Genomic DNA, 16,024 nt, shown 5'->3' with positions numbered 1-16,024 from the left:
CGTGCCTTCGCCCTGTCTTCCTGATTAGCTAGTTGTGTTGTTAGGGTGTTGCATTGTGTTTGCAGCGACAACAGGGCTGCATCTGTGGCAGTTTGGGCTACCCCTGCGCCCTTGAGGCCCTCTTCCACCTTCACCACCCGGTTTGTGCGTCTGGAGACTTCCTCTCTGACCAGCGCCATGTCAGCTTGGAACATCATTTGCATCTCCTTCACTAGTGCCTTTATGTCGGCTTTTGTGTCAGGGGCAGAGTCACCCAGGTCCGGGGATGTCATGGTTTTTGCTTGTACCTTTTTTGTTGGTGAGTAAGTGGCTGTTGGGCTCTCGTCTTCCAACGATGGGGAGGTATCTTGAACGGGTCCGGCCGCGTGGCTGTGCACAAGAAAGCCACGATATCTCGGGAGCCCGAGCTCGGATCAGCTTTGTATTTCTTCGCCTTCTTGCCCATGGTGTAAGGCACTTGGGAAGTTTATGGTGGCTCATTAAATTAGCCGTTTTCCGCCTGTAGTTAGCGATGTGTTTATTTTCCTCGAGGAGCTGCTGCAGGCTGCGTCCAACTCGCTCGGGCGCTGGCTCCGCCCCCCACCCTCATGGCGATTTGGCTGTATTCATGGGATATGAGTGCTATTTGGGCACTTTGGGTGCTCAGATCCAGGCTATCTGGGGATATAAGACTTTTGGGGGGCCCTTGTAATATTGTATATGTTTTGGGGTGTTTTGTGTTTTTTACATTGTACCTCTCTGCCTGGGAGATAATTAGTTTAAGCAAAGTGCACTAGATTATCTCCCAGACACAGGGACGCCAGGGAGGAGTCTGTATTGGACTGTATGGAGACCCCCTACTGGGGGTCTGTGTATAAATCGCGTGTACCGTGTCCCATTAAACCAGTTTACTCCCAACATTAAGTCTCGGCTAATGTGTGTGGGGGAAAGCTATAATCACTGAGCAGCTATAATCACTGAATCCGACGCAGCAGAGTTCCAGAGAGGGGGACATCCTTGGTGGCGAGACCTGTGTCCCTATCCGGATGGCCGCCACATCCACTAGCTGTTGGTGATACATGCCATGGAGAGGCTTATCTTGGTATGGAACCATCTCCTTTACTGCAACCTCAATCTTTGTTGTCTCAGGCATTCCCTCAGTCCATCTTTGTCATGTACTTGTGAATGCACTGTTTTTCACCTAGGACTCTGGCCCTGACACTATACAGACTCAACCTCCTTCTGGCTAGTGTACAGTCTCTGGGTGTTGGATTTCAGTTGAACTCCTCCATTCATCTTGAGTCTTTTTCAGGTCTTGATATCCATGTTTTTTAGCTCTTTCATGGCCAGGTTATTTTTCCAGTTGGATACCTGATGACTGGTAAGGAATATGTGTTGATGGCATAGATCTTGTTCTTGCCATTGAGCTGAGAATTCAGAACCTGTCTGACTCTATGGAGGTACTTGGATGTTGCTATGCTCCTTGCCTCTTCCTCAAGGTTTCCATGTATTTGTAGTATCCCCAGGTACATGTAGCTGTTCTCTACGTCTCCTATTTGGCTTCCTGGCAATTCCACTCCTTCAGTCCCGATCCTCTTCCCTTTTTATCTTCCTACACTTTTCTAGTCTGAACAACCTTCCAATGTTATTACTGTTTATCCTAGTTAGGTGGATAAATGTTGCTCACTTTTCTTTTTATTTTCTCCTTCCTTTTTTTCTCCCTTCCTTTCTCCTTTTTTTCCCTCCCCTCCTCCTTTTTTTCTTTGAATACTCAGCAGATGGGATATTAAATATGCATCACAGTATTCCTTAATATTAGGGAGAACAAGACCATCTCTATCTAAACTTCTAGACAATAAGTCCAATGACATTCTGGGTCTTTTCCCTTGCCATATAAATCTAGAGAAATATGTTTGAACTATTTCTAGCCATAGCAGTGGCACTCTTAGAGTGACCATTCTAAATAAGTACAGCCACTTAGGGAGTACATATGCTTTAATTAAGCTGATTCTCCACCACCACGAAAATGCCTGAGTTTTTACATTTTTGTAACATTCTATTTAGTTGTTTTAGTAGAGGGAGAAATTAGACTCAATCATCCTCTTGGAATCCACTGTTATTGTTATACCTAAATAGTCGATCACCTTCACTGCCCAAATAAACTGTATATCTGTAGTCAGTGCATATTATATGCGGGCACTTAATAACGTTATCATTTATTTCCTTTGACTATTTATCTCTTCTTTTATCCTTTTCTCGATTTACCTTTTTGACATAAAGTTCCATTATCTTTATTTTCATTTACCCTAAATCTACCCTCTAACACGGTTCTTTTGACTATTTTATTCTATTCCAGTTCTATGTTATATATTATGAGTTACCAAGAGTAATATCACTAAGATGACAGGAACCAAAAAAATAAACAGAAAACCATTATTCTCTATTCATAATGTTTTCCTTCCCCATAAACACGCCTATATACGTATATTACCATCAACAACCTGTTCCCTTTATTGTATCTAATTTACTTATCCAATTATCCCAATATTCTGTCTTAGTATATTGATTTTTAGTAATTAATATACCCTTTTGCATTTTTGCTTGCCATATAACTTGAGAAATAAGCTATTAGATATTTGGAATCTTTGCCATTTCCAGTGGCACACAATAAGCAATTGAGCAGCTGTTATGATATGTAAGGTGATCATTAACCCCTGGAATTAAAGGGAATCATGACATGTCACACATGTCATGTGTCCTTAAGGGGTTCAATTATTTTTTTTCATTTTTGACTATTTGAGATTCAATAGAATTGTTCTTTAATCAGGTTTAAGTTTAACTTTTGTGATTGGTAAATTAAGTTTGTTTCCTTCCAAAAAATGTTAATCTTTTCACACCACCGCAAGATATGTAGTAGACCTCTAATTTTTGAGTTGCATCACCAGCATTTATGAGAAATATCCGAGGATATTTTTGTCAAAAGTTTCAGTGTCGGGGGGCGGGGCCGGGCGGCCATGCCAGCAGGCTGCTAGTCACAATAGCTCCAGGGGAACTCGACTACTAATGGGCAAAAACACACCAAAATCGGCATGGAACCCCCTGGGAGTGTGAGATACCTGGTCCTGGAGTGTCCCGGTGCAGCTGGAGCACCTGAAAACGGGTGGACCGGGTCCTGGTGAGATGCTCCGGGCCTGGGGCCTACCCGGGAGGGGAGTGGGGCGGACGGCCGCTGCCTCGATCGCCATCCCGGTATCGACTGGAAACAGCACTATCTGCGGGGTCCCCGGCCACGTTCACCCCCCCTCTGGGCCGGTGGGGCTATCCCGGCCCCCACCGGGCAGGCAACCTCCTGGCAGAGCTTTTTGGGTGACTCAGCGCTGACAGCCACCACGCGCCCTGAAAAATGGCCGACGGAGATGCATCTGCCGACAGAAGAAGAGGGCGTGCTGAGAGAACACCAACGGCACACGACCACCCAGGGTACTTATATGCACGTCGGTTCTGCCGACTACTCACATCACAAGCAGACCCACTCAGCGCCTATCTAAACCGAGCGCGCCTCACCAGAGCTCCCTTATAAGGCTACACGGAGGCAGTGCCCAATCGATTACCCCAGAACAGCGGGGCCCACACCTGATCACTGCGACCTGCAAAGCATCACACTCATACCCGCGTACCAGCAGGGAAGGAACTTCCACAGAGATCCGCAGACACTCTGACCTGCAGGGGGTCCCAAGAACGTAAAGGACACAGACGTGTTATACGAGGACTCATTAAATGCCGGAAAAAAGGACACTGCTTACCATCCTCTCTGACGCCGAAGCCGACAGGTACCCCAGCTCCTTACGACAGACGGCAACTAAAGCAGAAGCTACTGGGCCAGTTGCGGATAGCCGTAACGACAGGGACTCTGGCTATGGGTACAACCAAACAGACATGTCCACCACTGGTACTATAGCTGAGGCTGCAGTTAGCGATGGTATTGAGGCCCTAGCGTAGACCACAACTTAGCAAGCCACAACCTGCCTGGTGGTATATCTCCCTATTTGAATACTCACCTTAAGTTAAGCTATTGTTCCATATAAGCATAAGTCTGCATAACTACAATTTATTCACTTGCCTAATGTAACCTATATCTAAAGCAAACCTATAATGAAACGTCCTGAAACGTTAGCCTGAATAACCAGTCGCCCCCCCTCCTGCTTCCAGTTTCTCTTGTAAATAAGCTGATCACAAGCAATGTGCAGGGTAGCTATGTAAATAAAATGTAATAGCGAGTTTAAAAAAAAAAAAGGAAAAATTTGCATTTCTTTTATGTGACATGACACTGTACAACTGCATGTATATCTTGGTTGGCTCTGCTGTCGTGGCATTGTGGACCGTATTGTATTTTCTCTGCACGGAAAAATAAAGAATTAAAAAAAAAAAAAAAAAAGTTTCAGTGTCAAGTACCACTTATTCAACGGTTTGAAATGGACAGGTTTTAACAGTGGATATATTTATATAATTTTTTAGATAATTTTTCAAATTATCTTCTTTAATATGTATATTTAGATATTTTCCCACTTGTCTATTTCTCCTACAGGTTCATTGTGTTTTAAATGATATAGAACATTAACACATTTTGCCTTAGGTTTTCACAATCTTATAGTTCCAATAGTTAAATAATTTCTCCTGCTTTACCCCTCTTAATTTTTTTAAGGTTAGATGTTGAGATAAGTCCCTTGATTTTCAAATAACTAAATAAATAATTAGATGGTATAGCAAATTATTTCATTAACTGTTGAATAATCTATCAAGAGTCTTTATATCCATATTTAACCAGGAGTTTAGATTTATGTTTTCCTGAATATCAATAACATCATACATCAGAAGTAGGTTAATTAATTTTTGAGTTTTAATTTTCTTATAAGTTTGTCCGATCGGCCAATAAATTGGCCTTGGACTGTGCCCAGTCCTTTTCTTTTCTATGGAATATATATAGATTGGTTTAGCCATATTAGTTCAGTAGACAAAAGACAAAATACCAGAGTATTGCAGAGTATAAAAATCCACTTGACGTGTTTCACCTGTAAAAAGGCTTCTTCAGAAGTGTCAGGTGAAACGCGTCAAGTGGATTTTTATAGACTTTATACATAGTACTTTTATCCTTTAATTTATTTCTGTTAAATAAATTATCCTTATCCATTTTATTATACTTGGATTTTGTTTTCTACTTCCTGGTTACCATCTTGCTCCTTGGTGGGGACCATACCACCTATGCTATACAGACTAGAGCAAGTTCTGCTCTAGCAAATGTGAGTACGGTATTTTACTATTTAATTTATATATTTTATCAGTATATACTGCACCATTTGGATTTCTTTGTCTTTTCACATATCATCTACCTGAGGCTGTCAAGATATCTGCTTATCTTTAGACGGGGATTGTTCCGTCCACGCGTACTAACAGCTGAGCTTTAAGTTAGCTCTGGGAAATGTGAGTGTGGATTATTCTCAGTATCCATTCACGTACCCACTATACTTGACTTACTGCACTATTATTTCTTTATGTTTTATTTTTTTGAGGTCAATTGTATAGAGACCACCATTACTACTTTTGTGTACGTATATATTCAAATTGATATATTTTCTCATATCTAGGGCGCGGTTTCCTTCCTTCTTTTTTTGTTCACACTATTCTGTTACAAGGTTGGGGTTCCTTGTATTGGTTACTGCTGCCTAACTACTATAAACTATATAGCGAGCGCCTAATCTACCTACGTTACATGTTACCTTGCTTGTATGTAAAGTTCTAAGTTGAAGATTCTTTTCTTTTTTCTTTTAAAAATAATCTATTACTTTTACCTTGTAGATTTGTTGGTGATATAGTGAATATCTACTATAAGGACGACAAGACTGTGTGTGAGGACACTGAACTTCAAGCTTTTGTGAAAGATGTTTTTGTGTATGGACTTCGGGACAATGAAACATTAGGTACAAAAGAAAATTCATTGCAACAAAAATATGAACTCTGAGAACTGCCAAAAGTTCAGGGAAACCTCAAAAGCTTATCGAAGAATGTTCAAACTGCAGATAAAAGGCAGCACCTCACCAGGAGAAGACCCACAAACCTATTATGTATATAGAATAATGGCAATGTGTGTTTGGGGTGTGCTTCAAAAACAGGATGTCTGCAAACATTTTTTTAAAATACTAAAATAGTAATATAGCTAAAACATCCTAAAAACTATCAAACCATGGTAAAAATAATGTAACAAACATACTTATACAATAAAAATATATAGGTCAGCTCCTTACATTTAACTTTATCTTTTCTAAAAATGAATAGTCAATCATTAGAATCCTTCCTCTACTAATAGCCAGAGCATCCCATTGCCTTAAAGGAGCACTCTGGGGTCAAGAACCCAAACATATATTTCTGACCCTAAAGTGTTAAAACCACCATCTAGTACCTCTGGCCCTCTCTTGCCTCCCTAAATATAGTAAAATCTTACTTGTATTTATGCCTGATACTGCTGGCTCTGCCCCTGTCTGCCTCAGACCAGCAAGCTGTCTGCTGACATCATCAGAAGTGTTATTCTGAGCCAATCACAATGCTTCCCCATAGGATTGACTGAGACTGTGAATGAGGCAGATCAGGGGCAGAGCCAACGCAAGTCAAACACAGCCCTGGCCAATCAGAATCTCCTCATAGAGATAAATGAAATCAATGAATCTCTATGAGGAAAGTTCAGTGTCTGCATGCAGAGGGTGGAGACACTGAATGTTTGGATGCATTTTAGGCATGACCCAGAAAGGATCTCTAACAGCCATCTAAGGAGTGGCCAGTGAAGTTATTACTAAGCTGTAATGTAAACACTGCATTTACTCTGAAAAGACAGTGTTTACAGCAAAAAGCCCGAAGGTAATGATGCTACTCACCAGAACAAATACAATAAGCTGTAGTTGTTCTGGTGACCATAGTGTCCATTTAAATACCAGAAAGAGAGGGAGAAATAATGCATACAAATACACATCAAATATCATGTAGAACAGAGTAACATTTTATTTCTTACACTGCAACAAAGTAACACTTTAATTCAGTAGTCAGACGTGGCTCTATCTCCTGCATTCTAGTCACTGGTAGCTCGAACTCAGCTTGTTTTGGCTGAGATCCTCTCCATTCTTTGACAGGAACAGTTTAGCTCTGGCAAATCTTCTTCCACTTCTCCTGTTCCGAAGATGATGGAGCCAGACTCAGGATTGAAGAGTAGAAAATTTTTCTTTTATTAAAATATGTATAAAAATAAAAATAAAAGCATAAGCCCTAAAGTGCTTTATAGGGGTTTGGAGTGTCCTTTTAAGGAAGCCTATACAAAATAAATAAATCCCCGGACAATTGTGGTAGGCTTAGTTTTAATTCTTTTAGACAAGCTTTCTATTCTAAATGGAAAAACTTTTCAATGATTTATCTGCAGAAGTCATTTTTTGGTAGATATATAATTCAAAAAGTTTTTCTGATTGTGAAAAGCTCATCCTAAAGATTTTAATCAAAGCCTTAATTTCAAAGGTTGGTGACAGACCATTAAGTTAATTCAATTATACCTATTTCTGCTTCTCATCCAGAAGAGAGCAGGAAATCCAACTATAAGTGATTCTTACATTGTGCCCCAATATATATATATATATATATATATATATATATATATATATATATATATATATATATATATAGAAATTTGGAGACTAGAATCATAATCCGTTTTCTCCTTGTATCAGATAGCTTTCAATAATGCAATAATTAATAATATATAATTGAATAACCTTTTTTGCCCAAAAATACAAATCTGCAAACACACACACACAAAGCAAATAAAATAATCTTTAGGAATACTTCTACTAGGTCTATTACAACCATTGAACCAGCCAATTAACATCTGTCATTCAGTGTGTTAGGAGGGCCTTGCACATGAAATTGCCACATGTTCCAGTAGAAGGCTTCCTTCCTATTTGTGCAGTTTTGTTAAAGGGATACTATAGTACCAGGCAAACAAAGCGTTATTACAGTACCCCCTCCTTTGCTCCCTGCTCTAATGGTTAAAACCCCTTCAGTCACTTACCTAAATCCAGCACGGATATCACTCGGTACTGGGTCAGGTTCCACCCATGCCGACATCAGCCGGCGGGGGAGACCTAATGCGCAATATGAAAACATTGTTTCAATGCTTTCCTATGGGGATTTAATTGATGCTGGATGTTCTCATGCACAGCGTTTAGCCTTTGCTTAAAATCTTTCATTCCTCTTATTTATTTTTTAGCTTTAAAGCCATTTCCTTAAAAGAACACCCAAACATGTATTCCTAACTTCAGATTTTTGGGCCTACCTGGAAAACTAAATATTTTTTACTTACCTTTAGTCACCTTCCATGTGTTCTCTGTACGGCCGACCTCTGCCCTGCCTGAGAGCATTAATGATGATGAGCCAATCCAATGCTTCCCCATAGGGCGGTTGGGGGGCGCTAGTGCTAGTACTCATAGAGATTCATTAGTTGCAAACAGGATCGCACCAGGAAGCCCCTTTAGTGGCTGCCTGAGTGACAACTACAAAAGATGGCCTTAGGAACAAATGTTTAATATTAAGAGACTGTAAGGACAGTCTCTTTGCACTGAAACCACTACGTTAAGCGATAGTGGTTCTGCTGCTTATAGTGTGTCACTTTACTATCCTTCTTGAAAACAAGTGCTCATAACTGGCTTTTCAATCTTGATTGATAATTGCAACTGTACCTTTACCTACATTTTATGTACCACTTGTAGTCTCTTGCAGTACCTCCCCCCCCCCCCCCCCCCCCCCCCCCATCTACAGTCCTCTGAAATACTCCATTTACATGGGGAGAAACATATAGAATTAATGAGACCAGAACATATAATTAGTTATTCAGCACTTAAATTGTGCCGGTGTCCCTTTAAATTAGTTTTCAATTAAAATACACAGGTTCAGTACTACTTGCTTAAATTTCATAATTCACAGTGTTATCAACCTACTGTAGGAAATATGACTTGAAAAACTTAACATAATATAATTTCTTTTAGGTTTTCCCAAAACGCTTAAGACCAAAGAGCAACTGGTGGAATATCTCACCTTGGTGGTATTCACTGCATCTGGACAGCATGCAGCAGTCAATTTTGGACAGGTAGTTTGCTTTTTAAAAATTGACAAAACGACAGTACACTTTAAGTCAAGAAAACGTCGTTCTGTATTAGAATAATCTATATAATTGATTTTAAATCTTACTCAACAATGCATGATTATAATCCCTGGTATGCTGTCTCACCAAATGTTTGCTTATCACCAATCTATAAATCTGTGCATGAATGGTTTGACTTTGCAGAGTTCTCTTGCTTCAGTGTGACATATTCTACATACTAATATTACGTGTTGGAGGAGAGCTCAGATAAACTGGAAGTTATCAACTTTTTATTGTATGCCTTATGCAGGTCATGTGCACACTGAGAGGTAAAACAAAGACAATGCGGTATATGAAGCTGTAAAAGAAAGTTGGTTCAGGAAATGGATATATACAGAGTTCTTGGCTTCTTTTACACTTTAAACTCTTTTTATAAAAAATAATTACATTTTTTAAAAACTTTAAAATGCCCTACTTGGCATTACTCATTAGGTTCCCCCACCCCTGAAAAACATGTAAATGGTTCATTGACCAGCAATCCACCACTAGGCAAAGCTTCACTTGCTAGACACCATTCCCTATCCCTCCCACTTCATACTTAAATCAAATGCTTCTTTATAGAGAAGCATTTGATTTGACTGTTCTCACCCGTTCAGAACCAAGTAGAGAAGACAAGAAGGGATGAAGTGGATGGAAGCAGGGATTTGCAGGCCTCATTTATGCATGGAGTTTTGGGTTGCTTAAAACATGTGTGCCAGGTATGTAATGGTGCAGATTACACTGTATTTGCAGCATTTTAATCTGAAACACTGCACATACAGACTGCTGCCACCATGATGACTTCTAAACACAGAAGTGGTCATGGTGCGTGGAGTAACCATTTAAGCATATTGTCGGTCTATTTGTACCTAGGGTTGCTAGATCAACAGTTGTCTGTTAGTGCCAATAAAATGCAAACGTAAGTAATAATAAAGTATGCATAGGTAGCAACCAAATTTGTACCATTCTGAGGAATGTGCTAGTACTTTAAAAATAAATTAAAATGCATTAAAATGTTGGTGTTAACATGGGGGTATTAAATATTCAATGTCTTATATTTTGTAGTATGATTGGTGTTCCTGGATTCCTAATTCTCCGCCTACAATGCGCTGTCCACCACCAACTAAGAAGGATGAAGTTACTATAGAATACATAATTGAAAGCCTACCAGACAGAGGCCGATCTTGCTGGCATCTTGGAGCTGTTTGGGCATTGAGTCAGTTCCAAGATAATGAAGTAAGTTGGTTTATTGAAATTCTTTCAGTTTCTTTCATATTGAGAATTTAAAAGGCACAAGTATATATATTGTATTCTGTTATGAATCTGTCAAGTCAATTGAGTGATTTCACAAAAAAAACAGGCTCTCTGCAGACATACATACAGAATTTACATTCCCAAATCGCAAAGTGTTTATCTGCCCAATGTTGGATGGCAATGCAGTTTGTAATGCAGAAGTGTAATAAATGACAGGCTATGGGTGTAAGGGAAAGAACTAGCTTTTGAGAAAACCAGCAGATGCTCCTTATAGATATCATTACATTTTACAATGAGCTGTAGTTACTCCAACCACCATGCTTTTAGAAGTGGTCATGGTGTAAGAACCTGCATGTGCAGTGTTTCTGCTTGAAACACTGCATGCACCACAATATCTACACTTTTGTGCCAGGGGCTAGTTACACCTTCAGCATATGCGACTTAGCCTGAAATACTGTTCCAGGCTGCCTAATATTAATTATCTGCAAAAATTATTGCCTTCAGCGAATACAGTGTAACAGCGGCAGTGGTGTATTTAGGTTTTGTGCTGCCCTAGGCAGGACGGTACTCTGGCACCCTCCCCAAATTTACATTTTCCCCACCCCTTCCTGTCAAGGCCGCATTTTGACTGACAGACGCACACACTCATTGACAGACACACACTCTCATATACACTGACAAACAATGACATACACACTCACTGATTTGACACACTGATAGACAGACATACACTTACTCGGACACACACTGACTGATAGACGCACGCACTGACTGACAGATGCACACACTGACTGATACACGTACACACTGACTGACCGACACACACATTCACTGACAGACACATACACTCAAATTCACTGAAACACACACACATTCACTGATACACACACACACACACACACACACACACACACATTCACTGACACACACACACTCACTGACACTCACATTCACTGACACACACATTTCCCCACACTCACAATTATTATTATTATTATTTATTTATTTAAATCCACCCAGCCTCCCTACGTTTGGGATTGCTGCGTGGATTTCTCACCTGGGGCTGCTGGGCAGGAAAGCGGCCGGACGTGCAGGCATGCAGCGAGGGAGCACTTTCCCCTGAGCTCTCTGCTCAGCTCCCTCGAGCGCCGCAGAGTGATACCGGGAGCCGGAATATGACATCATATTCCGTATGCCGGCATTACTGCGGGTCGCACGAGGGAGCTGAGCAGAGAGCTCAGGGGAAAGTGCTCCCTTGCCGCCCACCCAAGATACAACCGCCCGCTGCCCCGGGGAAGCCCAAAGGTGGCCAGCTGGCCACCTCTTGGGCGCCCATAAAACGAGGCAAACAAGGCATTTGCCTGGGCATTTGGGGGCGGCATTTTTTTGCTGCCCCATGGAAATTGCCGCCCAAGGCAAATGCCTTGTTTGCCTCGCAATAGACACGTCCATGAACTGTGGGTACAGGCATAATGAGTTTCTCCCTTGCAGGCAGCGTGCATCTCCTCTCACTTCTTTTATTTTAGACCCTCCCGCCATTCCCGCGTCCCAATACCCTTAATAAATAAAGGAAACTTACTTGCAATCCCACCCTGAGGACAAGTTCTCCTTACAGCCCGATCCTCCTCCTGTGATGTCATTCCCACCTTATTACAGGGGGATGTCATAGTGGATATTGCAGGGATATCATAGTGACCAGGCTGAGTGAAGACTTAAGATGTCCACATTCTAAGCAGAGGACTTGGGTACATAGGAGGTGTGCTGCCATTCATAGTCTGTTGCCAGCATGCTATGCGTGCTGATGACAGATGTCCAATGCCAGGATTAACATTAGCCAGCCCAGGACTCTCACTCTGGGCTGGCTGAAACTCTGTACAGACTCCGAGCACCATGACTACTTCAAATCACTGAAAAGATCATGGTGCTTGGAATAGCCCTTTAAGAATGCAGTAGGACACTATACAGTTATAGAAGAATTAAGCAGTGTACACTATAATGTAGACCCACTATGCAGTTGGCCTGTTAGGGAGATCTGCTGATCTCATTCGCCAACCTATCAATGCACAGCTGTGTGCTGGGTCTTTGATTGCACTGCCAGATCAGTCTGCTTTCCCCAATTACATTTAGTGCAGTGTACACCCTCAACACGGTTTCCAATTGACGTCAGATAGTGTAAAACATTCTAACAAGAAATAATCTAAATATGTTGTTATATACAGGGAGTGCAGAATTATTAGGCAAATGAGTATTTTGACCACATCATCCTCTTTATGCATGTTGTCTTACTCCAAGCTGTATAGGCCCGAAAGCCTACTATCAATTAAGCATATTAGGTGATGTGCATCTCTGTAATGAGAAGGGGTGTGGTCTAATGACATCAACACCCTATATCAGGTGTGCATAATTATTAGGCAACTTCCTTTCCTTTGGCAAAATGGGTCAAAAGAAGGACTTGACAGGCTCAGAAAAGTCAAAATAGTGAGATATCTTGCAGAGGGATGCAGCACTCTTAAAATTGCAAAGCTTCTGAAGCGTGATCATCGAACAATCAAGCGTTTCATTCAAAATAGTCAACAGGGTCGCAAGAAGCATGTGGAAAAACCAAGGCGCAAAATAACTGCCCATGAACTGAGAAAAGTCAAGCGTGCAGCTGCCAAGATGCCACTTGCCACCAGTTTGGCCATATTTCAGAGCTGCAACATCACTGGAGTGCCCAAAAGCACAAGGTGTGCAATACTCAGAGACATGGCCAAGGTAAGAAAGGCTGAAAGACGACCACCACTGAACAAGACACACGAGCTGAAACGTCAAGACTGGGCCAAGAAATATCTCAAGACTGATTTTTCTAAGGTTTTATGGACTGATGAAATGAGAGTGAGTCTTGATGGGCCAGATGGATGGGCCCGTGGCTGGATTGGTAAAGGGCAGAGAGCTCCAGTCCGACTCAGACGCCAGCAAGGTGGAGGTGGAGTACTGGTTTGGGCTGGTATCATCAAAGATGAGCTTGTGGGGCCTTTTCTGGTTGAGGATGGAGTCAAGCTCAACTCCCAGTCCTACTGCCAGTTTCTGGAAGACACCTTCTTCAAGCAGTGGTACAGGAATAAGTCTGCATCCTTCAAGAAAAACATGATTTTCATGCAGGACAATGCTCCATCACACGTGTCCAAGTACTCCACAGCGTGGCTGGCAAGAAAGGGTATAAAAGAAGAAAATCTAATGACATGGCCTCCTTGTTCACCTGATCTGAAACCCATTGAGAACCTGTGGTCCATCATCAAATGTGAGATTTACAAGGAGGGAAAACAGTACACCTCTCTGAACAGTGTCTGGGAGGCTGTGGTTGCTTCTGCACGCAATGTTGATGGTGAACAGATCAAAACACTGACAGAATCCATGGATGGCAGGCTTTTGAGTGTCCTTGCAAAGAAAGGTGGCTATATTGGTCACTGATTTGTTTTTGTTTTGTTTTTTAATGTCAGAAATGTATATTTGTGAATGTTGAGATGTTATATTGGTTTCACTGGTAAAAATAAATAATTGAAATGGGTATATATTTGTTTTTTGTTAAGTTGCCTAATAATTATGCACAGTAATAGTCACCTGCACACACAGATATCCCCCTAAAATAGCTAAAACTAAAAACAAACTAAAACCTACTTCCAAAAATATTCAGCTTTGATATTAATGAGTTTTGTGGGTTCATTGAGAACATGGTTGTTGTTCAATAATAAAATTAATCCTCAAAAATACAACTTGCCTAATAATTCTGCACTCCCTGTAGTGGTGACCCTCTACTGAACATCGTTTCAAGACATGCATTAAGAGACTTTTGTCTTAGATCATTTTTGTTTTGTGTTTCAAGTATTTTCTAGGTTTTTACCCAGATGAGCATTTTACTGAGAAGTCAATAAAGGAAGTTATGGTGAAATTCAGGAAGGAGCTTGAAGAGATTGGTAGTTTCATTCAAGAACGAAACAAGAACAAGAAGTTACCATATTATTATCTCTCTCCAGACAGGATCCCAAATAGTGTTGCTGTCTGAATTTTGCAATTTGTTATTTTTTATTATTTACAGTTTTTCTTTTCAGCCTGGCACACGAAGAAAGGATTGACTCTATTCATGCATAAAAAGCTTACAATCACTTAATGAAACCATGGTTTTGATCTGTCAATGTCCGTCAGAGATAAAATTATTTATAATGTGAAATGTAAGAGAGTTGATTTATACTGATGTTTTTACAAATGTGTGACTATCAGTTGCTGCCATAATAAAGTTTTAAAGTTTATAGTTAAAGATTTATGCTTTTTTTTTTGCTTCACCAATAAACACTGTATTATTATTATTACTATTATTTTATTATTTATATAGCGCCAACAACTTCCGTAGCGCTGTACACTGTAGATGGAGAAAAGTTACACATATTGTTATTGAGCAGCTGCACCAATTTAAGTTTTCATGCAAAGCCAAAAAGAAATGCCACATACAGTGGCGTACATAACGGGGTCGTGGCTGCGACCAGACCCGGCCCACCAGGGGGCCCGGCCGCCCTGCGACCCGGTATCTACCCACTGTGGCCAGCCTCTGCTCCTGGGGGGCCCAGGGGCTGGCCACCTCAGGGCCCCCGAGGCTGGCCCTGCTGTCACCGGGCGGCCGGTCCTATGGGCACGCGAGGGAGCACTCTCCCCCTGAGTGCTTCCTCTTCAGCTCCCTCGCGCACCGCACTGATACCGGAGCCGGAAGATGACCTCATCTTCCGGCATCAGTATGCGGCGCGCGAGGGAGCTGAAGAGGAAGCACTCAGGGGGAGAGTGCTCCCTTGCGCGCCCGCAGGACCGGACGCCTGGTGATACCACTGGACCCCAGGGAATCCCCTCAGCTCTCCAAAAGGTAATGAGGCTGGGGGGGATTACATTTAAAAAAAAACATGTGTGTGTGTGTGTTAGAGTGTGTGTGTGTCTGCTAGTGTCAGTGAGTGTGTCTGTTGAGTGTGTGTCTGCTAGTGAGAGTCATTGAGTGTGCCTGTTATTGAGTGTGTGTCTGCTAGTGAGTGTGTTACAGTGTGTGTCTGTTACTGAATGTGTTTGTGTGTCTGTTAGCGAGTGTGTGTTTGTCAGTGAGAGTGTATGTTTTGTAAGTGAGTGTGTATGTATGTCTGTCGCTGATTGTGTCTCTGTCAGTAAATGTGTGTGTCTGTTAGCTAGTGTGTATGAGTCTTTTCGTGGGAGTATGTGTGTGTATTCATCACTTTCCTTTCTCCAGCGCCGGACTCCTTTGGCGCTGGGGATCCCTCCGCCTCTCAGCTCCGAATGCGCATATGCTTTCCTATGGACGTTCAATGTCTTCTCACTGTGATTTTCACAGTGAGAATCGCGGAAGCTCCTCTAGCAGCTTTCAATGAGACAATGGATTAACCCTCAGTGAAACATAGCAGTTTCTCTGAAACTGCTGTTTTCAGCTGCAGGGTTAAAACTAGAGGGACCTGGCACCCAGACAACTTCAATGAGCTGATGTGATCTGGGTGTCTGTAGTGGTCCTTTTAATTTGTGTGCATCTGCATGCATTGGCATACATACCGCGGTCGC

The 16,024-nt window shown here is 41.6% G+C and overlaps 1 protein-coding gene across 1 annotated transcript in view; it reads left to right on the top strand.

The window, feature by feature from the left end:
* Nucleotides 1-14,735, top strand: part of ALOX5 (arachidonate 5-lipoxygenase) — a 109,732-nt gene extending 94,997 nt beyond the window's left edge. The window contains exons 11-14 of the mRNA XM_063433939.1: nt 5,833-5,954; nt 9,054-9,154; nt 10,253-10,423; nt 14,304-14,735. Of these exons, the coding sequence (XP_063290009.1) occupies nt 5,833-5,954; nt 9,054-9,154; nt 10,253-10,423; nt 14,304-14,483 (574 nt within the window). The 3' untranslated portion in view covers nt 14,484-14,735. The remainder of the gene's footprint in view (nt 1-5,832; nt 5,955-9,053; nt 9,155-10,252; nt 10,424-14,303) is intronic.
* Nucleotides 14,736-16,024: the final 1,289 nt, after the last annotated feature.

The sequence above is a fragment of the Pelobates fuscus genome, chromosome 10 (assembly GCF_036172605.1).
Source record: "Pelobates fuscus isolate aPelFus1 chromosome 10, aPelFus1.pri, whole genome shotgun sequence".
Taxonomy (NCBI): domain Eukaryota; kingdom Metazoa; phylum Chordata; class Amphibia; order Anura; family Pelobatidae; genus Pelobates; species Pelobates fuscus.
The sequence above is the reverse complement of the archived record's forward strand: the minus strand, read 5'-3'. Positions and strand labels throughout refer to the sequence as shown.